The sequence below is a fragment of the Anas acuta genome, chromosome 1 (genome assembly GCF_963932015.1).
Source record: "Anas acuta chromosome 1, bAnaAcu1.1, whole genome shotgun sequence".
Classification (NCBI taxonomy): domain Eukaryota; kingdom Metazoa; phylum Chordata; class Aves; order Anseriformes; family Anatidae; genus Anas; species Anas acuta.
In genome coordinates, this window is record NC_088979.1 from 108,871,838 (window position 1) to 108,898,955 (window position 27,118).

A 27,118-nucleotide genomic window follows, 5' to 3' on the forward strand; every position below is an offset into this window, starting at 1 on the left:
GGGGCTGAGCGGCAAAGCCACAAGGCAGGGGACACCCTGGGAGCGAAGCCCGGCAGTGCGGGGGCAGCGGGGTCGGTGAAGGCTGGTGCTCCCCTCCGCCGCCACCCTGCTGGCCTCGGTCTTCCCCCCACCCCAAGCAGTGAGCGGGGACATGGCCGCTGTGGTGGCTTGTGCCGGAGGGTGGCTGCGGGGCTTGCTCGGTGGCCCTGCTGCAGCTGCTCTGTGTCTGGAGAGGGATCTGAGGGCTGTGCTGGCAGAGCAAGCCTTCCGCCTTCCTCCCCCTCTTCCCGGGCCGGGCCTGTCGCGGCAGCGGTGACGCAGAGGAAAGGAGGAAACGAGGAAGTACTACGCCACCACAGTGCTACCATGACTGCCATCATGGAGGCCTCAGCGGGGTAGCCTTGGGAGAGGCGCTGGTGGCAGGGCCCGGTGTCCTTGGCTCGGCGCCGTGTCGTGCCAATGGTTGGGCGAGGGGGTGTAAGGAGCCGGCACCCTGCCTTCGGCATCCTGGCCGTGTAGGTCCCGACGGGCTGCAATGGCGCTGTGCGGCAGGAAGCAGCCTCCTCTCCCCCTGGCCAGGCGAATTACGTGCTTAACCTCAGAGCGGTTTTTTAGGAGCTTATTTTTTTCGCTGTGCCTCTGGTTTTCTTTCTGCATTTTTCCTGGCTCATGTGACGAAGGGAGACTTACAGGCTCCTTATCGTGTATCGAGGCACAGAAGCAAAAAGCAGCAGACCCAGAAGTGTTTTGGCTGGGGGGGGGGAGGGAGGAAGTGTTGCTTAAAATATCCGCTGGAGTGCCTGGTTTTGCCTGTAAGAGCACACGTTTCTGTAGCCAGCCTCCCTCCGGAGATGGGCCAGCTGTTGGTCAGAGCCCCTCTCTGCCACTTGTACCAGGCTCTGCCTTATGCTGCTAAGGGTGAATGGGCTGGCACTGGGCGGCTAAAAGCGGGCTTCACTCTCAAGTTATTCTCACGGTACGAAAATCACAGGGGGCCCGATCCGATCTCCTTACTCCTGTGGGCTATATCTGGAGAAAATGTGGGTTTCCTTTACTTCCCTACACATTTCTGCAGTACTGACATTGCATTTTGGTCCCTGAACACACAGCACCATCCTGGCTGGCTGCTGCCCCGGCAGGACATGCCCTGCTCTCCCTGCCTCAGGGCCAGGGGGATGCGTGTGCTTTGAAGGAACATCATCTCTGAGGGAGATGCAGGTGCTAGGCCACAAATCCAGGCTACCAGAGGTTAGCAGTAGAGGCTTGTACTGAACTGAGAAAGTTTTTCTTTACTGTCCTCCTCTCTCTTTTTTTTTTTTTTTTTTTTCTTCATAGTACTTTCTGCATTGAAGCAGTCCTGGGGCAAAAATTTTGTCCTAAGGAGATGGAAAACTACGTGGCATCTATGGTGCTGAGTGCACTTGGAGACACGCTGGGCTACTACAATGGGAAATGGGAGTTCCTGCAGCACGGCCCAACCATCCACAAGGAGCTGGCGCAGATGGGTGGGCTCAGCAACATCAGCATCAAAGGCTGGAAAGTCAGCGATGACACAGTGATGCACCTGGCCACAGCCGAAGCGCTGGTAGCTGCTGGGAAAAATCCACGTTTAGAGCATCTCTATTCCCTGATTGCAAATAACTACAAGGAGTGCATGAATGACATGGAAGGCAGAGCTCCAGGTAACCTCTCCGCTATGTCTCCTCGGCAGAGCTGTCCTCTGGCCCTCTCTCCTTGTGGCTACTGACTCTTGCGTTCATGCAGCTTGGAGCCAAGGCTGGCCCTGCTTCTGCTCAGCTTCTTACCTTAAAGCTCTGCTTTCGGCTCTTTATAGCATTAATTGTGTATTTTTTGTACAGCCAAAAGTTTTCTACACTCAGTAACTCTTTCAGGATGAATTGAGAATAGAAAAAGGCAGGCTGAAGTGTTTGGCCATCTCAGAACTAGATGAGAAAAGATACTGTTTTGCCCACATTTATAAGACATTCTTACAGGTGTGTTTGAGGCCTAGCCTTGAACTCATGAGAGGAATGAGAGGGTTTTCCACTGGTGAATGCTGTTTATTTATTATTTATTTATTATTATTATTATTTTTACTGTCTTTTCCTACACCCTTGGAGGAAAAACACAAATTCACCCATGTATAATGTGCATCTTGAAAAGCTGTGTTAACACCTCTAAACAGAGCACTAATAGAGAACTTCTTTTAACAAATGCAATAAATTACACATAAAAATATTTAAAGGCAAGGAAATCCCTGCTTGGAATAATTAAGTTCATTAAACCCAAAGTCTACCTTTGGCTAGCTCCGAATGGCTACTTTCTGCAACTGGACAGTCAGGCCACATTTAAGATCTCTGAACCTTGTAGGTCCAGCCTCTCTCATTTCTTGGCACGGCCACAGTGCTGCCAAGTTTGGGGCACAAGTTGCAGGGACTGGCAGTGCATAGCAGCGTTTGGGAAGGATACGTTGACAGGCTGCAATATCCAAGCTGCATGCCATGTATTTCTGCAGATCCTGGTTCACCCAGGCCTGCTTACCCAGCACCTCCCTGAGGTCCCCATCTCTCTCTGCAGATGGCCCAGCCTCCTGCAGATGGTTGAAATAAACTTAAATAGGAGCTTCAGAGGCTGGGCCTCTAGTTTGGCTAGTGCATGCAGGACAAGTGTCAGGAAACACTCAAATGCTGCAATGCTATACAAAGTTTTAAAAATGAAAAATGTTCGGCTGGACTCATGCCTATCTGGATTGGCCAAAATACAGCATGAATGTTCTGGCTTGACATTAAAAGACATTTTCCTGGGAAAGACCAAATCCTGCATTGTTCTCATTGGTAAGCCAGATAAGAAACTTGAGCAGGAAAGTGTTCTGCGTACCTTTCCGCAGCCACTGCTTATCCTCATGGCCAGGACTGAAATACCAGCAATCAGTAAGACAGATAATTTCAGTTGTCAGAGCAGATTAATTAATAAAATATTTAAGAAGAGGTAATGATGCTTGCCAGGATAGCAGCAGCCAGCAGGTTAAAATTTTGACAGAATTATTGCTGTTTTGGCAAAGGAGCAACTTGTAGGTCCCCTAGCTGATGGGGTCTGCCAAGGTGGACCAACCACAGCTGTCAGTGAGACAGCACCTGGAAGTTATTTTTGTCTCTGATATCTAAGCTTGGTGACTACAATCTGAGATGAAAAGGAGAAGAGCCTAAAATTGGAATGTTAGTAATTAATAGCTAAGTATAATAGCACACCTGCTGCAGTCCATATGTGAGTAACCGGGCTGCAGCATGCCCACAAGCAGCTCCCATTTGGAAGTAAGGGATCTCAAAGTAAATTCGCTATGGTGACTAATTGGAGTGACAAAAGGTCAGGTTATTTGGCTGAACAAAGAGATGCAAATTCTTCTGTGAGCACTGGTTCCACAGATGCTTGCCTCGTAAAATTCTGCTATGGAGAGAAAGTAGCATGGAAAAAAATGGAAATCTGCTGAAAATGCTCTTGCAACAGCATTCTCCTGCTGCAGCCACAGGAAAGGAGTTGAACAGGTCTTAGCCTCTGAGAGCTTAAATTTGACACTTGGCTACCTAATGTTCACTGCCTTACTACAAAAGGGAACACCTAATCCATATCCTCAGAAGCTGTCTGCATTCCAGGGTCTCCATGTTGTATTTGTAAATAATAATGATAGACGTTGCATGTCAGTAATTTCTTAAGGCATTTCAGAGTAAATAGATGATAACTGAAAACAGAACCTGAGATGATGCTCTTCTGAGCAGATTAAATACTCACTGGGGAATTGCAGCCTTTAAGGCTGAGAATGGAAAGTTGCCGCTGCAACTTTCACCCAATAGAGAGGAGATTCCCCTAGAATAGCGGGGGAAAGTCACATTGTTCACCCACACAAGGAAAGCCAGACCTGAAAATCAAAACCCACAGTAACAAAGGGATTCCCACATCTTTATTAGTCACCAGAAGGCCACAGTGGGGTCCCTCAAATAAGCAGCCCCAAGAGAGAAGGGCAATCTATCTCACTGTCTTAATGGCAAATGAATCCCTACATCCATTATTGCTCTTTGTGATGTGCCACAGGCCCAAAATCATTGTTCTTTGCAGATAGCAAAGCCAATGAATTAAGTGACACAAGAATGGCCATATTTCTTTTTCCATCATGTTACACTTGCCTGCAAAGCTCTCCAGGAAACCTTCTGCTTCAAAGCTGTTGCCTGTTGCTCTGTTCCGTTTGGTCTAAGTCCTCTACCTATGGAATTTTTTGTGACTATGTGATTGTTTGAACTCACCTTCATTATGCTCACTGACAGACCCTAACCAGCTGGTACTGTGCTGTTACTGCTCCCAGCACATGCCTGTGCTCATGAAAAGTCAAAATAAATGGCATAGAAGCCTAAAAGCCAATTCCAGAAATAGCATCCAGCTTTACATGAAACTTTTCCAGTTTGGCTTTTTTTTCACAGTGCTTTTTGCTTGCATTTCTTTTTTCCTTAAAACAGTATTACATTTAGTTTAGTTTGCATGGAGTTCCTAACCAGGATTTGGTAAGTGTCCAACAGGAGTTTTTTTTTTTTTTTTTTTAATCCAGTTTTAAAAAAAAGCCTAACAGCATGTTTTCAACGTAGTCTTCCTTAACCAGATTTTGAATGCTTTAATCTTTTAATTGTTTAAAAGCATGAGGATAATACTTGCAATACATCACTTCTTAAATCACCAGAGTCCTACCTGTTGTATGCTGGTATGATTTACAATTTTTTTTCATTTGCATGTTATGAGAAGTAATCTCCTAGAGTAATATGTACAGGCTTAAAGCTGCAATCAAACGCCTGCTTGCTATTGCAAAATAACAAGTCTTTCTTTACAGTTTAAGCTTTGTCTTCTTCCTCATTTTTCTTTGGTAATAGCTAATGAACGATCTCTCTGCTTATCAAGCACTGAGTTGCCTGGTCCCAACGTGTCTAAACATGTCCTGATGAAATGCCCTTCTTGCAGTTCCAAGAAGATTACAGAGTTAATTTTTCTGGTGCATATTTTGATTTTGAGCTATCCTAGTCCCTTTGCTCTTTCCCTTTCCTCTTGTCTTTCTGCCAGAAAGTCTGTTTTACCAAGTACACACAAATATGATAATTAGCACAGCTTTTTTAAAGCTTGGTTTTGTTTGACTGGATCTTTTTAGGTCCCATATAGGTCTAAGTGCAATGCTTAGTATATTTAGATTTGTAAAGTGCTTCAATTTTGTGTTAATCATAACACAGTTAGAAATTATACTGATAGCACTCTTAATGATTTTGATACATAGCAGCCAGCACTGAATTAATAAACTACACAGAAAGCATATTTAGAGGCTTGAGCCCAGTGCCACCCCTACCAAACGCTGTGCTTGCTGCTGCTTCCAGTGGAAAGACACAGCCCTGCAGTTTTCACTCTAAGTCACCCAGAGGAAGGCTGCATAAAGAACATCTGGACTGATCCAGGGGCTGCCTGGCTGTGTGGGACAGCAAAACCAGCAGGCCTCGTCTACCAGTGTGACGCCAGCATCGTAGCAGAGGCTGGTGTGCAGGCACGCCAGGCAGGGCTGAGGCTTGGTGAGATGGCAGCTCTGCTTTGTGCCAGCGTCACGCTGCGGGGAATTCATGAGAATGAAAGTAGCCTGACAGTGTGGGCTGCACTGGTCGACAACCCTTTTTTTTTTTTTCCTGTGGGGAAGCCTTGCATATGCTGTTCCCATTCTCAAAATTTATTTCCGATGACAGGCTGGTTGCACAAATAGTGTGAGAGCAACAGGACAGAGCTGCTTTTTCAGTTTGAGACGCACTGAGCTGGTCCACCAGAGCACAGCGGGCTGTACCCTGTGCTGAGTTAATATGCATGTCATGCACCAACACGGTCAGGAGAGAAGGATGCTAAAGAAACGTAGACCAGAACTGTGAAAGGATCCATGTGACATTATTACTGACAGCAGCCAACCAGTGCTAGCACTGCTAGTATGTGGCCAGCCAATCTTAAAACTGTGCTTGGATTTGGAGGTATTTTGGTTACAAGGGTGCTGTAAATGCCATGTGCTGGTAAAACAGACTGACGTACACCAAATCCTACTGCCAAGCAAGGTAGAAGAGGATCAAAGACAATGTAGTATTTGAAACCTACTTCCTCTTCCTTGCACACAATCGTTCAGGCTTCGCACTTCAAAATTTTTCTTGGTCTTTGCCAGGGAAGGTTGCTGGGCTCTGAAATGTAATTGTGCAGGTGGCTTTAACCTATGAAGGGGCTATACTAACATGACCTATGAAGGGGCTATACTAACATGAGCATTATCAAAGCAGCAGCACTGGAAGAAGCAGAGTCACTTCGAACAATAAATAGCAGAACTAAGAAAGGGATGGAGGTGCGCAGCGAGGAGTTAATGTGTGGCTTCCCACCTGAAGAAGGGCGAAGTTGGATTGGGGTGTCCACTTAGAGCAGAAGACTGAAGAGAAGAGCCGAAGTGTATACAGACTGGAATAACATGGTGAATCGGTAGTTGTTATTTCTTGCAATTAAAAAAAAAATCAGAGGGGAATTTAAGGAAATTGCCAAATGGCAGTTTAAAATAAAAGGAAACACTTTGCATAACCAAATCGTGGCTCAGATTACCATAGGATGTTAGAGGAGGCTGAAAGCATGCGCGGGTTCTAGATAACAAGGGCAGCTCAGGGCTGCTGGGTCCACTGGGTGTTACTGAATGTCATCCTTTGGACCCAACTTGAGACTCAGGACGACTCCTCTGTCTGCTGAAAGCCATATGGGTGTTCTCAGGAAAACATTGCAGCTGCCACATTTTTTGTAGTTTTTCCATAGATACCTGCTGATGGCTATGTTCGGAGAGCAGCTGGGCTGGGCAAACCTTTCAATTGACATAATACAGTTACTCTTCAGCTTATTTAGGAGAAATACAGCAAAGCTACTCATGCAAAACCCTGTTGCAGTGAGGAAAATACAGCGTTCCTCACTTTCTGACAAACTTAAACTGCAGCAAGGGAGATCTGGGTTTATTGCAGGGAATATTTCCTAGCAGTGAGGCAGAGAAGTTAAGCATCTGCCAGGAAAACAGCAGAGGTACTTAGTCTTGCTTTGGGTCTGGATCAACGTGATCTGATGGATCTCCAAATCTCCCTTCTGTTTATGGATATCTAGATATCTAGATGAAGTTGTGCATAATATACCTTGTTTAGATAGTATAAATGTTTTATAGATGCTATTAAGCAAGCAACATCAAATGTAAATAGTGACAATATAAATTGCATAAATAAAAAATCAGCAGTGGGGTGTTTTTTACCCCCCTGGGCTTTATAATTATTTTCACAAACTGGAATTATCGGGTCTGCTTGAGAAAACGCAGGGTGTAGTGGCAATTTAAGGCAAGAGCCAGACGCGAGCAGACAATTTCTCCATTTATAGCGAAGCCTGAATCCCTTCCACAGGGCAGTGCCCTCCTGCCCTGCCTGCCTTCCCCTGGTTTCCATGCTACAGAACGCTACCTCCGCATGACGTGTGGTTCTTCCTCCCTGCCCAGGTGCCATGTGTCAGAAAAACGCTCTGAATCTGAAACCGGAGAAGCCGGATGGCTGGAGGATCCCCTTCAGCCCCAAAGGTGGAGGCTGCGGGGCTGCCATGCGCTCCATGTGCATCGGCCTGCGCTTCCGCCGCGCCGACGAGCTGGACACGCTGGTGCAAGTCAGCATCGAGAGCGGCCGGATGACCCACCACCATCCCACCGGCTACCTGGGGTCCCTGGCCTCGGCCCTCTTCACGGCTTTTGCGGTGAACAACGTGCCCCCACCGGCCTGGGGGAAGAAGCTGCTGGAGGTGCTGCCGCATGCCAAGGCCTACGTGCGGGACACTGGCTTCTTCGTGGAGGAGAACATGGGGCAATGGTGAGTTGCACTGCTGCCGCCAGGATTTGTTAAAATTAAAATAAACCTCACGTACGGGAGGGTGAGTGCTGTTTATACCTAAGCCTGAGTAATCACATTATGGTTCACTCCGAGAGCAGCGCATGCCTACTGCGGGATCCGGTTGGTTCAGAAAGTCTCTGATGTCCCCCAGGAGAAAAATACACCTAACATAACAAAAAATCGGCAGGTTGTTTTAGCGTCATGTAGCTTTGACATTTTTTGGCTCCAATATGAGGCAGCTAGACTTGCCATCTCAACCATGACCTGATGAAAGATGGGAACCAGGGCTGGGGAAGAGCACCAGGTCTAGGGCTGAGCTCAGTCTGAAAGTCGTAACCAAATCTGGATGCGCACTCAGCGTGGCTCTGTGCACACACACGGGCAGAGGTACGCTGAGTTTGTGAGGATGACTCAGTTCTCGGTCTGAGCCTTCCAATCCTTTGCAGTGCAACAGCGGCAGGTGGTGGGCTGCCTTCTCCCATGTGGCTGGAGGAAGGGGAAATCTAACTCACTGAAATGTGTCCTTGTGCCTCTTACTGTAAATCCTGTCCCTTGTTTGGCCAACGGGGGACGCCTACCATTTTGCTGAGCTGCTGCTCCGGGCTCTCTCGGCGCCGCGTTTTCTGGCAGCCGGGTGTGTGCTCCTGCAGCAGGACTTCTCTCACACCCTCTCTGTCCTGTGCCCTCTTCTGCAGGTACTACTTCGAGGAGCAATGGAAAAAATACCTGGCGAAGAGAGGCATCTTGGACGGGGTCTCGCTGCCCACCTTCCCCTCCAAGTACGGCGTGGAAGAGAGAGACTCCTTCTACACCTCCCTCAGCTACGACGGCTGGGCGGGCAGCAGTGGGCACGACGCCCCCATGATCGCCTACGATGCACTGCTGGGTGCGGGGGACTCCTGGACAGAGCTGGCCCACCGGGCCTTCTTCCACGCAGGAGACAGCGACTCCACCGCCGCCATTGCGGCCTGCTGGTGGGGGGCCATGCACGGCTTTCGGGGGGTCGCCGCCTCCCTCTATGCCCCCTTGGAGTACAGGGAACGCCTGGAGAAGGTGGGCAAGGACTTGTACCGCCTCACCTAGGTAGGGGTGGAAGGACCACCCCCCTGGGAAGCATGCTTACGCCACCTGCTGCCTTTTGCTTAACGTAGGTAGACCCGTGTGAGGCTCGTGTTTTCTGCTTGCGTCTGCTGGTGTGGCAGTGAGGCAACTGTGGTGTTTGGGAGCGTTGAGAGGGGAGCATCTGTAGCATTAAAAGCTCTCCTTTGCACAGTGATTGTAGCAGATGCAGCCCAAGATAACCTGCTAGGAGAGAGGGAGGGAGCAAACAGCTAGCTGCCTCAGGGACAAGAGAGTTTTCTCATGTGGTTATTTTAGTGGATGGTATTTTTTATTCTAAATAAATACCCAGAGAGGGATGTGTGGGTTTTGGTTAATAGCAAGTTGAACATGAGCCAGCAGTGCTCCTGGCAGCCAGGAGGGCCAACCGTATCCTGGGGTGCATCAAGCACAGCATCACTAGTCAGTCAGGGAGGTGATTGTCCCGCTCTACTCTGCGCTGGTGCGGCCTCACCTCGAGTGCTGTGTGCAGTTCTGGGCACCACAGTACAAGAAGGACATTAAACTCTTGGAGACTGTCCAGAGCAGGGCGACGAAGATGGTGAAGGGCCTAGAGGGGAAGACGTATGAGGAGTGGCTGAGGGCACTGGGCCTGTTCAGCCTGGAGAAGGGGAGGCTGAGGGGGGACCTCACTGCGGTCTAAAGTTTCTCGTGAGGGGGAGTGGAGGGGCAGGTGCTGATCTGTTCTCTTTAGTGACCAGTGATAGGTCCCAAGGGAATGGTGTCAAGCTGTGACAGGGGAGGTTCAGGCTGGCAACCAGGAAGGGGTTCTTCACTGAGAGGAGGGTTGTCGTGCACTGGAACAGGCTCCCCAGGGACGCAGTCACAGCACCAAGCCTGTCGGAGTTTAAAAAGCGTTTGGACTGTGCTCTCAGTCATACGGTCTGAATTTTTGGGTAGACCTGTGAGGAGTTGAACTCAACGATTCTTGAGGGTCCCTTCCAACTTGGGATATTCTGATTATATGAATACGGGAAAAAAAAAAAAAAAAAAAAAAAAAGCATCTACTGGCTTCTGCATTGCGAATGCATTTTGCACAATTTCACAGTGATTTTGCTATATGTGTAAGAATATATCAAGATTCCCTCTTTCATTTAACCAGGGAGTTCCATCCTACTGACTAAACCCTTGTGGAAGGTAAAGGTGGGTAAAGAGAGAATTAAGGTGTTGCAGTTTACATCAACTTAGGTAGTGAACTACAGTCTTATGCTTCCATCAAGAATATTAATATTTGCCTACTATTTACCATGTATTATTCTATTAAAAAATGCTTCTTCAAATCCAGACTACTTCAGTGCAAAGTGCTTACTATTTTAAGAGTAATTTCAAAACCAGTGTTCAGTAAATAGCCCTGGCATGTCTCTGTTAAATACTGTATGCTACTATGGGATGAATGAAGGGATGGGAGGAGACAGTATGTCTGAAGGGCCAGAGGGTGCAAGGTGGCTGCAAGCTCCAGCATGGATGAGTAGAGATGTACTGCTGGGGAGGGAGGAGAGCTGGTGCATCAAGAAGCATGGGTGGAAGGAGAGGCTGCCTAAAAGTGGGAGCTGGCTTGGGAGTTCAGCACACCTTTATGTAGGGACTGTGCATAAAGGTACAACAAAAAGCCCAAATCAGACAAAAACCAGCAGCAGTATGAATCACAATTTCAACACAGTTTACTACAGCTCTCAGGTGTGTTGTATAAAACATGTTTTAGTGCAACATAGTACAAAGTTTTTTTGTTTTTGTTTTGTTTTTTAAAAAATCCCAAACATTTTTCCACATCATGCATGGATAGGCTATCTCTCTTTCATCAGGTTCAGTACAGAAAGTTACAGCAGAGAGAGTGGTTTGGAAAGCTTCATGTTGAAACTCATTACAGGAAGAGTCTGCCTTATAAAAACAAAGAGAACTTTGAGACTGGGCAACAGACTGCCAGAACAACGGAGAAATGTCAGTGGCAAGGTACATTCTGGGACCATCACAGGAGCCGCTTCCTGGGAAAGCCTGGGCTCGGTGCAAGAACTGTTGGCTGGGCAGGGACCAGTTTGGGCCGAGAGGAGCTGTGGAAAAGCCCTCCACGAGAGCCCTGGTCCGGGGCAGCGCTGCTGGGGCAGGCAGGCTGGAGAGGAGGAGCCTGGTTCAGATGCAGCACACGCTCTCCAAGGAAGAACAGCTCCTGCTGACTTTCTCTTTTTCCTTTAAAGCTGAAATGAATTGCAGTTCCTGCCCTGAAGCAGTATGTACAAGAGATACTACATTTATGAAACAATACCCACTGGCTGCAGCTGCTGTTGTTCATGTCTTGGTTCTTCAGTTCCATTCACTTTTCATCCCACTCCTCTCTGTGCAGACTCCTTATCCAGAAAGGGAAGACAAGTGTGTGGGTGTGTGAGATATATATATATCTATATATATAGGAGTGTGATATTATGCGTATGCTGGGGCCAGTAAGCAATTACGTCTCAAGGAGGGAGACTTTGCAGAGGGGTGAGTGCAATTTGGGCTTCTCAGCAGAAGAAGAAACGAATGACATTCTGGTGGAGGAGTAGAGGTGGCAGCGGACTCTCCTGCCACTGGAGTGGGACCATCTGCATCCCCGCAGATAAGATGCAAGCTCCTCTTCTAGCCAGGAGAGAGGATGTGCCATGCAGATCTCCCACCTGAGGCTTCACCACTTCTGAAACGTCAAGGCATCAGGGTTTAACCTACTAGTACTACAGAGCATCTGCTGAGGTCCCCTTCTCTTCACAAGGAGGGGTCCGACCCTCCCAAAGAGGTCGGCAGCTGTAGGTATGGCACCTCTCTCACGCGAGGCGGGGGGGGGTCTTGCGGCTGCACCCATCCGCCCACGTCAGCTTCAGCCATGCTGCAAAAAACAAATGGCCAGATTTGCCAGGAAGACATCAAGGAAGACAACAAAAGGCCGTTTTTGGCAAACATTTTCTTCCGCCAGACAAAACGCTTAGGGTGTATCGGGGAGGAGGCGGTTTCCTCCACAGGACACAGCAGGGGTACTTGGCAGTACGGGGTACTTGAGCGTAGGTGTCCCACATGGAGAGAGCCCTGGTTTGCTTCGTGAGAGCCATATCTTTCACAGAAAGAACAGCATTTCCTGTCACGGCAGTTGCGTACAACAAGAGCAGGTGACTTTGCCAGGAGAGAGGGCTTACGGCAAAACGGTTTCTCCTCCTAAAGCCCCAGAGATGGAAAACAGCACACGCGCACACACACGTACGGGAAGATTTCTCTCAACCCAAAGGGACGTGGAAGCCCCCAGGGTGCAGGTGCGATGCAGGCTCCTTGCCTTGTCCAAGCTCGTGCTGGGAAGCCGCGCAAGCTGCTGGGAACCCTGGTGACATGAGGTGGTTAAGTGCACGTCCCCGCTGCGTGGCTGTGACTGGGCTCCTTGGCTGAACCATCCAGGGACCGTGAATCCAACCCACGGAGCTTTCTCCTTCCCCATTTCTAGAGTCATTACTTTGGTCAAGTTGAAGCCTTCAGAGACTGGATCCAGCCACCTGTCCCCAGGCAAGTGGGGCACGGAGAGGAGCTGCCTCATCAGTGGTGGCAGCATCTCTCTGGCATGCTGGACCGCATGAGGACCTTCTTTCAATAAAACAAAGTCAAGGCTTTCAGGTACCTTCCTTCTGTTTCCCCGCTCAGTTCCTGGAGACCAGCTAAATTGCTTTTGTCCTGATTGCAAGCGCATTGAACATTCAGTTTCTCCAAGACTGGGGAATGCTCCCAAAAGGTGAATTGCCTCCTCCTGAGAGAACAGTAAGACGGAGGCAAGAAGATCCTGAGGCTACAGCCAGTTTTTGAGATGGACCTCCCAATACCCCACCTAAACCCTTCAGAGGTGGTCCTGGCTTTGCCTGCTTTGGAAGAGGGAGCAGCTAGTTCAGCGCACCTTGGGAAAAGACCTTCTTCACCGTGGCACAGAATCTCAGGAGGAAAAACCAAGTCTGTTTCGGTACACGTACACATTTATCTCCAGAGATCGTCCCAGGACCAAAAGCCCCCTGGGAACTCCTCGCTGTGTGGAGAGAGGGGGAAGCCTACAGTTCTTTGGGAGACGGAAAAGAAACAACGACGAAAAAGTAACAGCCCAACGGACAACAACGGATGGGATCAAAATTAATGAGAGGAATATCCGCTATGTACAGCAAACGCACAGGCTCGGTGCTGTCTCGGTGGCTGGGTGCGTTCCCACAGGTGCTGGAAGAAGCCTCGGACCTTCCCGTCCCCACCGGCTGGGCGCTCCGCAGAGCTCAGCCGCCGCGTCGGAGCACAGACACTGAAACAAATGAAACAAGAACAACGAAAACCACTCTGTTCCTTAGGGTTCCTGGTGTGTCTCTGCTTCTCTCTCTCTGCGTGTCCTCCTGGGCACCTCTCGGCCTCTTTAGTCTATGGTTCCCGGGTGGATGCTGAGGACTGGTGGCTCTAGGCAAGTGGGCGAGTAGTTGAGGTGCGGCTCTTTGATCCACAGCAAGGGGACCCCGTTCTTGCCCTCCGAGTTCTTGCTGGAGTTCCGGCTCTTGAACCGCACCAGGAGGATGGTGATGATCAAGATGCCGAAGATGGGGAAGGGGTAGAAGAACACGAAGTAGAAGAGGGCGTCATTGGAGCAGATGACAGACTGCAGGGTGGAGCCTGGAAAGAGACACAGGACGGTCACGTTTTACAGCTTCTATGCAGCACATAGCTTACAGACTTCTTCAGAAACATAAAAAACAGATGCTCATTAATCTGTATCAGCACAGGAGGTAGGGCTCTGAGAAAAACCACCGATACTGGAAAACAGAGCGGCAGAAAAAAGCTATTACAGGGCATGATTCGGCTTTATCTCCCGCTAAGAGTTTCATGAGTGCTAAAGATCTTCCTCCCTGGTGCAGATTTTCTGATATCTTATAAAGCAGGGAGCCTTATCACAAAGTGTTTCCCTCAGTGGCGGTGCAGAGGCAGCATCTTAGTGTATCTCAATTAATGGACCACAAAACTCTCATGACCTCAGCAATCTCTGAGGCCTCTAAACCACCCAATGGCTTTGAGAGTTAGGGGGAGGAGACCCCGGTGCCACAGCCCTGGGCCCACACACCAGTGACTGTATGGTGAGCATGGGGTCAACCCAGCCCGCAGAGCTGGGCTACGAGCCCGCAGCTCGATTGGAACAGCACCGGTACCGCAGATACGCCCCGTTGCAGACCAGGTCCAGGCTCCAAGTCCCCAGGGCAGGGGGCCGGTCATGCCCACACAAGCCAAGACACACGGGCAGCTTGGGGTCCTCATCTCTTCTCACCTGCATCCTGCACGTGAACGGCGACCGTGCCCGACTCCTCCTCCGCCAGCCGGTACCACACGCCGTTGGGGTCGGCCAGCCACTCCTCCACGCGGCACGAGTAGTTGCCGCTGTCGGCACCGCCAGCCTGCAGCACCGTCAGGCGGAAGAGCACGGCCGAGAGGCGCTGGAAGCGCAGGCGGCCCTCCCAGCGACCCGTCTCGGGGCTGAAGACGGCGTCGGGGCCCACGCTCAGCACCGCTTCCCTCTCCTCTTCCTCTTCTTCCTCCGCGCGGCCACCTGCCTCTTTGGCCCGCAGGTTGTACCACGTCACCGCAAAGTGGGACTCCGGGCTGGAGCGGGACAGGATGCTGCAGTCCAGCGGGAAGGACTCCTTCTCCTGCACCGTGAGGTTGGCGGTGGCCGTGTCCACCTGCAAGGTGGGGTCTGGGAGAGCAAAACGGGAGGGAGAGGTGAGTGCGGAGCAGGCTGCCACCACGGCCGCTACACTGGGTGTGTGATCCAGGTGAAACCCAAAGGCTGGACCCCACACAGGTACCTGTGTACCTTGGCTTTCTAACCTGCCTGAGAGTGCTCAAAGGACTTGAAAATCAGCAATGTCTGAGGCACAGGAGGACAGATTTTTTTTTCCAGCAATTTGGGAAGTTAATTAGGTAACAGACTCCTCCACAGAGATGACCGCAGCACAGAAGCAGCAAGGACGCTTCCTAAAGTCTCTCTCTTTTCTTCCCTATCACTTGCTGCGAGGCTACAGAGATGTTTTTAGCTAACTGATATACAGTGGCCAGAACCTCAGATGAGTTGATTAAAGGCTGACTTCAAGAGCAATTAACATTTGATTTAGTCATCCTGCCAGGGAACACATACTCAGGGGATCACAATCAGCCCAGATCTAAGCTTTCATTTAAAGATTAAAAAGCCCTTCCTAATGAAGGAGTTCAGCATGAAGGGCAAGCCGGCAGCTTGAAGAGAGGGCTCCTTCCTCCTCCAGCAGCACCAGCTGGGCAAGCCCTGCCCCTCGCAGATACTGGGGTCCCTGCAGGAGAGGGCACAGGGTGCTGCTGTCCCCCAAACCTCACCTGGGGCCCTTCCCCAGACAGGAGGTGTCTGGGTTTCACACTACAGCGCCTGTCCTACAATTCTTAAACGGTCCCCTGTGGAAAATCTTCATTAAGGCCAGAGCTGTTAGGACTGGAGGCAACACGAGCGTTTTCAGTTCTCATCTTCACCACAGGGATTCCTACAGGAATGAGGTAAGCTCTGAGATTTTGGGGACTTCTGAGGTAAAAAGGAGGAAGGGGAGGAAATGGCTTGTCAAAATAAACACGGAGCCTCCCCCACCTCAGCAGGTTAAACAGAAAGAGAACTAAAGTCTGAAGACACTGAGGGTTGTGTATTTTTTTTTTTCTTTGTTCATGATTACGGTACTGGAAGATGAGTACGGAGATCCTCACTAATGAGACATGAGTCACAAGCTATGCTATTTTTAAATTCAGTCACTTTGTTAAGTACTGCCTGTCATGAAAGAAAACCAAACACCAACAAAGCACTTGTAACAAAAAAAATTAATATATATATATATTGAATTGTTACACTCCCAACTCCCCCTCTTCTTCCCACTCCACATCCTTCCACAATTCAGGTGGAGCCTAGAGGATTTCCCCTCACGTTCAGTCCCCTGTCCTTCAGGGCTGGCAATTTCCATCCCAAATGAGGAGCTGCACGTAGAGCTGTGCAGGGATGCAGCATACAGGGTCTGCCTGGGAGCTCTGGGGGACCTCTGCTGAAGCCATCTCAGCCAGAGAAGCTTCCTGAGCAAGGACTTCATGGACAAGAGCTGGGCTGTCCCCTGAGACAGCTCCCACTTTTTGCAGCACAAATTTTTCTCTGCAAGGAATTACCAATAAAACCTTCCCAGGATCTTATAATCTTGCCAGCTCCATCACAGAGTTACGAGGCTGACACCTTGCTGAAGTGGGCAGGCATAAAGCACCAAAAAATACTTGCAGAGTGTGTTTTTTTTTAAAGCTGGAAGGTATCCAGCAAGTGAAGACTATAACTTTCGTTTGACCTACAGCCTTCCTTTAAGACAGGCATTTAATCTGGAGTCACTTGGCTCAAAAACTAGAGAATCCATATTTCCCAAGGTAAATTGTCCTTGCAGATTGTCATCTATTGGTAAAACTCACCGAACTGGAGTTTCCTCCCTACTTTGAACTTCCTGAGAATTTTTCACCCCCCTAGATCTCGGAAAGAGCGAGAGGCATCCCAAGCCCCATCTCCCTGTGTCTGGGCATAGCCAAAACAGTGGAGAATCCCCAGCCCTGGTTCTAATCCAGACGAAGGCTTGGAGCTGGCATGGCCCACGTCTTCTTTACCTGTGGAGCAGGGAGCAGCATCGTGTAAAACTGCCTGGACACTAGTGAGGGTCTCAACCCCTCTGCTGCCCTTTTCCCATGCAGAGACCCTGCCTGGAAAGCACAGGGAGCTTCCGCCGTCTCATTCTCAGTCCAAATGTGAATAAAATCTGAAGCCTGCTCTACCGAATCTGCTCCGAGACGGTGGCACGAGGTGCTCCTCACCTGGCTGCTTCACGGTGAGGGTGGTGAGCCCGGAGAGGTCCTCCGCCCGCTTGTACCAGCGGTCGCTGGGGTCGAGGAGCCACTCCTCCACGCGGCAGTCGTACACCCCGCTGTCCCGCACGGTGGCGTTCTGGATGGAGAGCAGGTAGAGGCCCAGGGACGGGCTCTCCATGTGGATGCGGCCCCGCAGGTCGCCCAGCGCCGCCAGGTCCCCGTAGCGCAGCGTGCTCTGCCGGCTCAGCCGCGCCACGGCCTCCTTCTCCGGGTGCCCCGGCCGCCAGACGTACCACTCCACAGACAGCTGCGACGAGGGGCTGCTCCGGCTGCTCACCTGGCACTCCAGGGTCACCCACTGGTTCTCCAGCACCGTGATGTTCCTGTGGGTCTGGTTCACCTGCAGGCGGTTATCTGCGGGGGAAGGCCGGGAGAAATGCAATGTGACTGAGGGATGCCAAGGGCCGGGTCTCCCCATGTGCACCTCCCTCATAGGTGCACACCTCACAGTCCTGGGGTGTGATGGAAGAGAAGAGGAAGGGGAGGAAGGAAAAAAAAAGCGAGGAAAAGAAAATGGGACCGATGTTTTTGAGGGCCTTCTGAAAATCTCAGGCTAGCAACCGGCAAGGCTGAATTTGGCACAGGGAACTGGGAACCCCACATCTCCTCATAGGACCCGGGGGATCCTGAGTGCACAAACATCTCGTGAAGGGAAGTCACACGTGAAGCTCTTCTCGTTCTCCCCTTGGGGCAGGGCACGAGCCCGGTCACACCCCAGCCAGTAAGCTCTGCTGCAGTGGGAAAAGGGGAAAAAAAACAAGGCAGAGAAGGGACAGCTGGTTATAGGGAACCACTACTGCAAAACGAGAAGTGGCACGAGGGCAAAGGCACACACGGTGTTTTGCTGCGTTGGGAATGCCCCTGGTTTTTGCTCAATAATTTCATTGATACTCAGGGGGTGATTGCAATCAGCTCTTTTAAGCGAAATGACGTGTGGTACACTCCTAATTCCTTCACAACCTCTTTCAAGGGGCACAGCGTGGACTTCCCTGGTACGGCCACAGGAGTAAGGGACAGGCACCGTACTTCCCAGTGAGAGGTGGGTGATGTGAAGGAGGGGGCAAATTGCAGCTCCCCCCTCCCTGACTGCCCCACAGCCAATTTGGGGATCTGCAGGCGGAAACAAGCAGCGGGGACTGGCCATGAGCAGTATGCTCTGGCCTGCTGCACTCCCTGCACAACCAAGTGAATTTAATCTCCAAAATTAGGCACCGGGAGCAAGCTGGGGCTTCCTTGTGGAGTACTGATGTTCTGCATCAGCAGCATGCATGGGGTGCAGGCTGCTCTCAGGGACAGTCCTTGCCTCTCTGCCCAGAATGAGGGCTGTGGCCCCAGCTTCTGGTGGCCACCTTCAGCCCATCTTTGCCAGAGATGTCCTCTGCCACGGAAAGCACCAGCAGAGCAGATTTCTCCTTTCCTGGCAGCCAGCTCCCCACCTCATTAAACTGATTACTCAGATCTCATGTGCACAGCGCAAAGGGAAAAGAGACAAGGCTCCCCACGCCTGCCAGGATACAGATGCAGAGTAAAATTAAACCATGTGCAAAACATAAAAATGCTCTCCCAGGCAGGCACACACCAGTTCTCCCTCATTAGGTTGCTAGCTGACACACTTTCTACGTGACACCTTTGAGGATAAAGAAATCTGGCTCATTACAGCGGCCCTCCAGATGGAGGGGCACAGGCAGGGTCCCTAAGATGGACACCAACCCGGTGTAGGTGTAGGTGGGTGACACTGAAGGAGGGGAAATAATGTCTCCCTGAAGGGACGTGCAGGCATGAGGATGCAAGGAGGGGGCGAGAAGGCTGTAGCAGAAAGAAAAGCACAAGCTCCCTGCTGCCCCAGCAGAGCTCAGCAGGAGATGTGCCCAAGAGCCAGTGCCAAAATGCCCCGCAGGACCCCAGCAGCGCAGCGCGCGCTACCTGGCTGCTTGACGGTGACCTCGGTCCGCCCCGACACCTCCTCTGCCAGCTTGTACCAGGCGTGGTTGGGGCTGAGCAGCCACTCCTCCACGTGGCAGTAGTAGCTGCCGCTGTCGCGGACCTCGGCCCGCTGGACCGTCAGGCTGAAGAGCCCGCCCGATGCCGAGCGCTCGAACTGCAGCCGGCCCCGCAGGCCCTCCTCCTCCGCGTAGGTGCCGTACTCGAAGGCCGAGCTGTGGGTGGTCTTCAGGATGAGCTTGCCGTCCGCATCGGAGGGCTTGTGGACGTACCACAGCACGGCGAAGTGCGAGTCGGGGCTGGTCTGGGATTTGACAGAGCAGTTGAGCGGGATGGGGCGGTTCTCCACCAGGGTGATGCTCCGCTTCGACTTGCTCACCTGCAGCTTGGTCACTGCCAGGGAGGAAGGGGGACAGGTGAGAAGAGGTGGGTCATGGACATGGAAAAGAGACTCACCTGTTTGGGGGAGGACCAGAGAGCTCTCCCCTGGCTGCACACACGGCTGCTCTTGCCTTAAAATGAACCTTCAGGAAAAAAAACATTTAGATGTTCTCCCACCAAGCCTTCTCTCCTTTTCACCTCTCTATTCCTGAATTTTCCCACCAGGTCCCTCAGCGAGGCACCTGCTTTTCCACAGTCTCTTTTTTAAAAGCTCCCTTCCTTAATTTCATTGTGGTTGAGAGCACCAAACCTAGTGCGAAGGCTACACCCAAACCCAGTTTCCCCGTCTCTTCAGCTGCAACCGTCCTTCAGACACGAGGGCTTTTTTTCTTAGTGAAACCACACAGCTTGCAGCATATACCAATGGGCTTTTGACCAGTTCCACAGAAAACCATTTCCAGAAAGACTGAATTAAACAAGCCCCTACTGCTGTCACACCCCGGTGTGACACGCAACCCACAGAGACGCACTGGTTAGGGGAGCAGCCACGGGCACGACTGGGAGAGAAGCATCCCACTGGGGGGGACCTGCAGGGAACATGCTGCGCTCCAGCAGCCAGGAGCTCTGGCTCCAGGGCCACCGAGGACTGCATCACCTGGGAGAAGTCACGGCCACGCCACCGCTCTCGGCTTCTCAAGCGTGACTGCAGCTCCCACATGGGCAGCTGAGCGGTCATGCAGCGTTGAGGACGGCGTTAGCTCTTGTTGTAGAGTGAGATGCTGGTCTCCAATTGCCCCCTCCCTGCAGGAGCAGGAGGCAGAGCCTTCCCCTGCGTGTTCAGGCTGTGCCTGATGCGGCGAGCCCTGACCCACGGCACTGACACTTGCACAGGAGGATGTGAAGCGCCCTCGTGTGACACTTGCACTGGGGGAAGCCTGGCAGCTGAAGACCAGACGAGAGGAGCAGCCCTTTGAGCAGCCCTGCCACCACCTTGGCCTCTCCTATAGCGACCAGCAGCTCCTGCTGAATGTGAGGCTGGGGGAAGTGCAGACCTGGAAGGGATGAGCTGGAGGTGTGAGTGTGAAGGATGCTGCATTACCCAGGACACCTGGGCACAGGTAGGAAATCAGGCTTCCCTGAATGGAGGTGATGCATGAGGGGGTCCTGCACGCTGCTCCTACCCCTTTCCTGCTGCACCCCGTGGCACCAACACTCAGCCACAGCTTATAAAGGGCATCCTGACACTTTGTGATGGTCTTCAACAGCCGAGAGGCAGAAGGTGTGCACTGGTGCTGCTCCACCTCTCCTGTCCCGACCTCTCCAAGCTCCCCTGGTGCCTCACACGGCTGCTTCCCCCTGAAAGGGAGCTGCCTGGCAAAGGTCTTCTGCATACAATTAGCAAATCTCTTCGGGAACCCTACCGAGCGCCCTGGGCACCAGAGGCACGGCAGCAGCGCAGTGCTACAGGCGTGTAAGACTGAGCCCTGCCAGGGGAGCCGTGCGGATCCGCACCCTGGAAGCCCGGCCCACGCATCCTCTGCTCGCCTGCGAGGAAGCGGAGCTGCCTCCTCTCCCCACCACGGCAAGGGCTCCTCGCTTTGTGTCGCGCCTTCCTGCCGCTGTCCCTTGGGCGCCAGGGTCTCGGATGCCTGCTGGCACGAGCGATGAGCGAGGGAGCTAATGGGTACGGGCAAGCAACATCAAATGGAAGGGAGAAACTCCCCCGACAGTGACACTTTCTGCTCCAGCACAGCATCTGAGACAGGCGTCCTGGCAATGCATTACAAGTTCCCCTGGAGCCCACGTTGCCCCTGGCTTTAATCAGTATGCTAATAAAGCCCGGATGGCTGCGTTACGGGTACGCAGACAGCGGAGGGAGGGAAGGAGGGAAAAGGCCCCTTGTTCTTCCTCTCTGGGGGACTTCAACTCAATGGGGAGACTTAGCATCACGCTGTCGTATTTCTGCTGCACCCCCACCCCACAGGCACACTCCAGCCCCTTTGTTTCACCCCAGGACAGCAGCCTCAGCTGCTGCACGCACGCTCATCCCACCTCCCTGGCTCGCTGTCGGCTAAGAAAGGTTATTTCAAGCATTAATCAATCTTCCGAGTCCCCGAGAGATGAGCCAATAAAGGGGAAGGTGCTTCTCAGCAGTTTCCTTTCTCCCCCCAGCCCCCTTTCCAAACAGTTTATTTTTAATTGGTACTGGATTATTTTCTGCAACCGTTCCTAAGGAAACCTCTGTTCCTATAGCAACTGTGTATGTTAAGTCGGCAGCCCTATATCTATTAAAATGCAGCCTGTACACACGCGGCGGGGTCGCTCCGCATCCACGCGCGCTGTCGGGGCGTGCAAGGAGGGAGCTGCCGGCGCCGCGCTCTGCCCACCTGGCAGCACCACCAGCAGAGGCAAGCGAGGAGCTTTCACGTGGGGGTGAGGGCGGTGGGGAAGAATTCTTCCCAGCTCTGCCAACAACGAGATCCTAAACTCCACGCTCGCAGGCCCTCCCCAGCCTTTTCCTACCTGCGAACACCAAGCGCTTGCCCACCCAGGTGCCACATCCTACACAGTGAACGTGCACCTCGCGATGCCAGCCTGCCTCTTCCCTATTCCCTTCCGCAGATCCCTCAGGAACATCTCGCCACGCTGCGTGTGACTTGCCAGGTCATGTCCAAAGCCGCCAGCACGACGTGGAAATTCCCGCAGTTGCTGGTGCATGAGCGGGACTGCAAGAAGACTGACATCCCAGGCAGCCAGCCAGCCAAAACTTGCCCTCCTGACACAGGGAAACTCCCTTTCCTGGCTCGGGGACGTGTCTGGGCCTCCACAGGGAGCTGATGCAGCCTGCCCCGGGGCTGTGCTGCGCCAGGGCAGGGCTGCTCCAGCGCTGCCGAGCAGCAGGGGCGGTGGGTGCAGCCACGGGAGCAGGCAGGGTTACACGGCGCCTTCTGCTGCGCTGGCAGGAGGCTGATGTTCTCGTAACAGCTTCCCAAACATCTGCTCGAGGAGGAAAACAGGTGCATGTGTTGAGGTGAAGCTACCGTGCCTATCGTCTGCAAGCCATAATCCTTTGCCACGATGTCTGCCGGCTCCCCGGAGGGTGCCAGTAAAGAGGATATCATACCTTGATGTGCTGTAATTGGCGCTACATATGCTGTTACGGCTCTCAATTTACACTGGCAACAGGTCATGGTTAAAACCCTTGTATTTCTCTTAAAGCAGCCCCATCTCCTCGCCCAGCCATGCGACCTGGCTGAAGACCGCAGGTGTATTGAGTTCTGCAACTGTGCTGGTGCTGAAGACATCAGCTCTCCGATGGCACGGAGACATAAATGCTCTCCTGCACCAGTACGGGCATCCCACTGCGGCTGCTGGAGGAGCAACGGGAGGCTAAATGGGCGATGCCTCACACTGGAGCCTGGCCAGGACACAGGGACGTTACTTCCCTGCCTGGCTGGAGAGGCTGGCGAAGGCGCGAGGTGTCCGCAGCACGTCCGTACGCTCACTAGGCAGCTCACTTCATGCAGCATCCTCCAGCATCACAGTCTCCCTGCATTAACTCCCAGGCTGAGGAAAACATCCCTATTAATTTACAGGGACAGGCACCGCCTCGGGATACCTGGTCCCAAAAGCTTGCACCTGTGGGCTGGGGGCCAGATCTGGTCCACCTGGGAACCACAGCAAGCCACAATATGGCCAGGTACTCTGCAGGCTGGTATGTATGGAAGGGGATTTCTACACACCACGAAGCAGGCAGGCAGCCTCCTCAAGCCAGGTATTTGATAAGAGCGGATACACGAATGTTAGGGGGGAAGGGACACGAGTCAGCAGAGGAGGGCAGAAGCAGCGGCACGATGCGCAGCTCTCCTGCTGACTCCCCGCAGCGGTAAAGCCGCCTGGCTCCCTCGTCTCTGCTCCCTAATCATCAGGCCGGGGTTACAACACTCACCTTTATTAAAGCACTTCGCAATCTGGGACTTAAGATGCTCCGATAAAAAAGGTGCTCGCAGACTTTTTGCATCATCTTCCCTTGTAGGTGTCGAGAAAATGTAAGAGCAGCCCTTCGATAAGGGTTCGCTTCCCACATGGGAACCTCTGTACTCAGTCATAGCTGAAAACAGCCTCCCCAATAAAAAAAACCACAAAACCCAACGTGCCCCCCTGTTGTGTAGGAAGAGGGGGCTGCCAGCTAGGGGATGACCGAGCTCTGCACGCCCCTGGGAAGCTGCCATGAGGCAGAAGGGGTGGGCACAAAGACAGCCAGAAGCAGACCACAGAGCCCCCGGGGAGCCCCGTCACGAGTCCAGGGAGGCGGCGAGGGCTGCTGTGTCCCACTTTGAAGACCGTCACCCCCATGGGGAGCACTCCTCCAGAAGACGTGCTCTCCTGGAGAGACCTGGTGAAGTGTTACACAGCTTTCCCAGGGACTGCCCTACTTGTAAAAGCCTCCGCTGGGATCTCGCCGTCTCGAGGTGAGGGAGGTGGGGACAGGAGAAACGGGGACACCGCAGCGCGAGCCCACGCACGGTTTGACACCGGGGATAGTACCTAACAGGTCCATCGGGAGAGACCCATTTCCTCGACCCGAGATGATGCTTACACACAGGACCTGTGTCTCTGCCCGGCACCCTTGGCTTCAGACACCCCTCAACCGTGAGGGGCTTTTGGCACAGCCTCAGCTGATGCCCCAACCCTGCAGTCACAATGGCCGCGCACCCTCAGGCGCCTCGCCATTTCCCCGAAAGCACCCAGTGACCTAATTCCTGTTTGCCTCGGCTCCGAGAGACCTGTATGCAGGTCACCGCTCTGCCGCAGGCTGAGACATGTGCGAACGCTCGGCACCTCCATAAAAACATGGATCGAGAGCCTCCTCCGCCTCCACAAGTGTTGCAAGGACACGCGCTGCGGCGACGGGAGCGGAGCAAGCACAAGCCGGCCTCCTGACTCAGCGCGATGAGGGACGGGGGCCTCGGATTTCCTAGGAAAAGGAGCATACAAAAGGGAGAGACGTGGGAACTGGAAGGAGTGACCCTTCCCTCTGGTCCCTCTCTTTTCCGCAAGGCGTTCACAGGGGGGAGGACGGTGAGAGGCAACGAGGAGGAGCTTGCTCAACGGGCTTCAGCGTCGCGCAGAAATCACCGCAAAGCAAAGACAAAAGACTTGGAGCGCCAGCACGGCCTCCCCAGGGAGCCCGGGAACATGGCAGCACAGCTCCCGACTCCTGTTATTCTCTCTTAATAGAACACAATCCCTACTGAAACTGGATTAGCGAGGCTGCAAATTGCGTTAGCCAACATGGGCCGCTGCTGGTGCAACAGGAGCAGGAGAATGGGAAATAGCATTAGACTTTGCCTGCCATTATTACTGCCATTATTAACTTGTCACTTTACTGTAGTGTTCCTATAACAATGAATTATTGCCTGCAAACAGGCTGACATGATCGAATTACTGGGAGAGCAGCTCTATGGAAAGGAGAGACAACGTTAACCCTTTCTGGAGGCACGTTCGGGTGCTGCCCCCTCCCAGGCAGGCAGATAAAAAAGCCAAGGCGTGGACTTCGAACACCACGCTGCCATTTTCTCCTTGCGCTCCGCTAGTTTCAGAGCAATGCCCGAAGTTTCCGCAGCCCCCAGGTGGCCCAGGTTCTCATTTCAGGTGGGCTGCACAGACAAAGCAAAGCAGAAATGTGTGTGTCTGCAACAGAGAGGGAGAACCACAGCTGGAGCTCACCTACCTTCGCATCTGGAGGTGGCTGTGGACTCGGGGACAACTTACCTTCAAGAAACAGAAACAAACACAAAGACAGCCCAAACGAAAGCGCCCCGCAACCCTAAAAACAGAAACCTTCCTGTCAAACCCTGAAATAAATGTAAAAGTTCTGCAGGAGAGGCAGGGGGAGGGAGTAAAAGACTCCCAGCACGAGTTGTGCCTGCTGTCAGAGAACAATATACGGCTCACTGATCACTTGTAAATTAAAATATGGAGATAGGATCACTGGAAGATAAATTCAGAACCAAGCTACAGCCGCCGAGGGTAAGGAAAGAGGAAAATAACACATGGAGATATTGAATGAACCCTTCATCAGAAAGATTTCAAACAAAAGAGTGCTACGTCAATTAGGAAAAAAAGTAATTAAATGTACCCAAAGAGCAAGTTACAACACATATGGCAGCACCACACACAAATTCCCCTGTCGTTCTGGAGCCTGGCTATTAAAGGCCAAACTTCCTCGCAGGGTGTCAGAAAGATGGCTGGGAAGTTTGCAGAGGTGCATGCTAGTGCAGGGCTGCTTCCCATAACCGTGATTACTGTCTGTCTTCCTGGTGCTCACCCTATTTACCTGTGTAGTTTCAGAGGCCACTGCTGACATTAGCTCCGCAAGGTAAAATGCGGATCAAGAAGAAGCTAAAGAGTGTGGGGAGAAGGCATTCAAAACAGCATCAAAGAAGCTGTGTGTGCACAGACTGCAAACAGGCTGACTTTCTGCTTCTGTGCACGCATCCCGCAGGCGGGAGCAGAAAACCACTCTCAAGGTATCAAAGAGAGAAACCGGGGATGCTTTGAAATGGAAGTGAAAAACTTGCACCTCAAAAGGTAACGATGAAGAACACGAATTTGGCCAGAGCAGCACACCCTGCATACAGCAGAGACGCAGGAATCCCCGCAGTAAGACCAGTGGGCACCCAGGGGAGAGGAGGCTGCTCCGTGTTGCAGTCGTGGCTGCTGCTGAGCAGCCTCCTGTCCCTGCTGAGCGCTTCTTGAACTCCTTCATCACTCAAGCAAGAGCGCAGCTATATGCCAGATGGAGCAGAAGGCTGTAAAGCAGGGAAGCGGTGCTGTTCTGCAGAGCAAAGCCACCCCGAGATCACGCAAGCAGCAAACTTGAGATGAGTTTCCAGACTTCACTTGTGTAAGGAAGTTTCCAGCCCATTACCTTTCTGTTTAACTGTATTGTTAGTTACTCCCAGAGGCTAAAAGTGTTGGGTTTTGAAGAATGCACCTCGCAGCCCTTGCACAGGCTCATTTGAGCCTCTACTGAAGTGTCCGGGAGAGGTCAGGGCCTCACTGGCCATCAGAGGTAGGAAGGGCATCTTCAGCATCCAAGCAGAAGAGGCTTCCTCACACACAGACAACATTATTAAGAAATGAGAAGGGAGAAAGGCAGCAACAGCAATATCTGATTTTCATTTGTTAGGGAACGCCTCCCCTTAAACTCCTCCACAAGCAATTGTGTTGGCAATTGTTTGAAAATCAGTCCTCTCCCAGCGCTGAGCGTGCCATATGGCAGCCTGCGCTCCCAATTCTCCCCTGCCTCTTCCTCTCCTCGTCCTCCCAGCATCCCAGTATCCACAGTCACAGCCACCACTGGCTTGGCTGCTCACCACATCTTCCGAGGGAAGGAGGCGCAGGACACCGAGCAGTCCCTCTACAACTGCTGGTGACAGCTCGGACCACGAGGTACGGGTCCTCCTCCTCTTCTCTACCATCCTTAGGTTTTCCAGGCTGCTGTCAGTGGCCAGGGCAATTTCTCGTGGAGACCAGGAGAGAGACAGCTCTGCACCCACCCAAGCACAGGATTTCTGGGGCAGCCAAGCTCTGGTTCACCCCGATCTCAAACAAAGTTCAGGCACAAGCGTCCCCCTTCTCCGAGGCCAGCCGAGGAGCCTGCACCCTCCCCCTCCACGACAGTTTCAACTTGACAGCTCCTAATAAACCAAACTTTACGGAGCAGCCCCTGGAGAGCCCCTGGAAGCTAATTAATGCTCTAATGAAGAGCCTGACGGTCTTGTTTGCTTGACGGTTCCCAGGTC

General features: G+C 52.2%; 2 protein-coding genes across 6 annotated transcripts in view; one reads left to right on the forward strand and one right to left on the reverse strand.

The window, feature by feature from the left end:
- The first annotated feature begins 56 nt into the window (after nt 1-56).
- ADPRH (ADP-ribosylarginine hydrolase) lies at nt 57-10,343 on the forward strand. 3 transcript variants are annotated; one of them, XM_068691930.1, is made up of 4 exons: nt 57-515; nt 1,336-1,682; nt 7,559-7,919; nt 8,636-10,343. In XM_068691930.1, the coding sequence occupies exons 1-4, from the start codon at nt 460-462 to the stop codon at nt 9,021-9,023; spliced, it is 1,152 nt and encodes a 383-aa protein (XP_068548031.1). In that variant the 5' UTR covers nt 57-459; the 3' UTR covers nt 9,024-10,343. The 3 variants fall into 3 exon arrangements, with proteins under 3 accessions (XP_068548031.1, XP_068548051.1, XP_068548041.1); XM_068691950.1 differs by lacking the exons at nt 57-515; nt 1,336-1,682 and adding an exon at nt 6,367-6,514; XM_068691940.1 differs by lacking the exons at nt 57-515; nt 1,336-1,682 and adding an exon at nt 6,376-6,522.
- Nucleotides 10,344-10,698: 355 nt separating this feature from the next.
- IGSF3 (immunoglobulin superfamily member 3) overlaps nt 10,699-27,118 on the reverse strand; it is an 81,135-nt gene continuing 64,715 nt past the window's right edge. For all 3 annotated transcript variants that reach the window (XM_068691903.1, XM_068691915.1, XM_068691893.1), the window contains 4 exons: nt 18,909-19,319; nt 16,932-17,339; nt 14,350-14,775; nt 10,699-13,703 (listed from right to left, as the gene is read on the reverse strand). In XM_068691903.1, the coding sequence (XP_068548004.1) occupies nt 13,453-13,703; nt 14,350-14,775; nt 16,932-17,339; nt 18,909-19,319 (1,496 nt within the window). In that variant the 3' untranslated portion in view covers nt 10,699-13,452. The remainder of the gene's footprint in view (nt 13,704-14,349; nt 14,776-16,931; nt 17,340-18,908; nt 19,320-27,118) is intronic.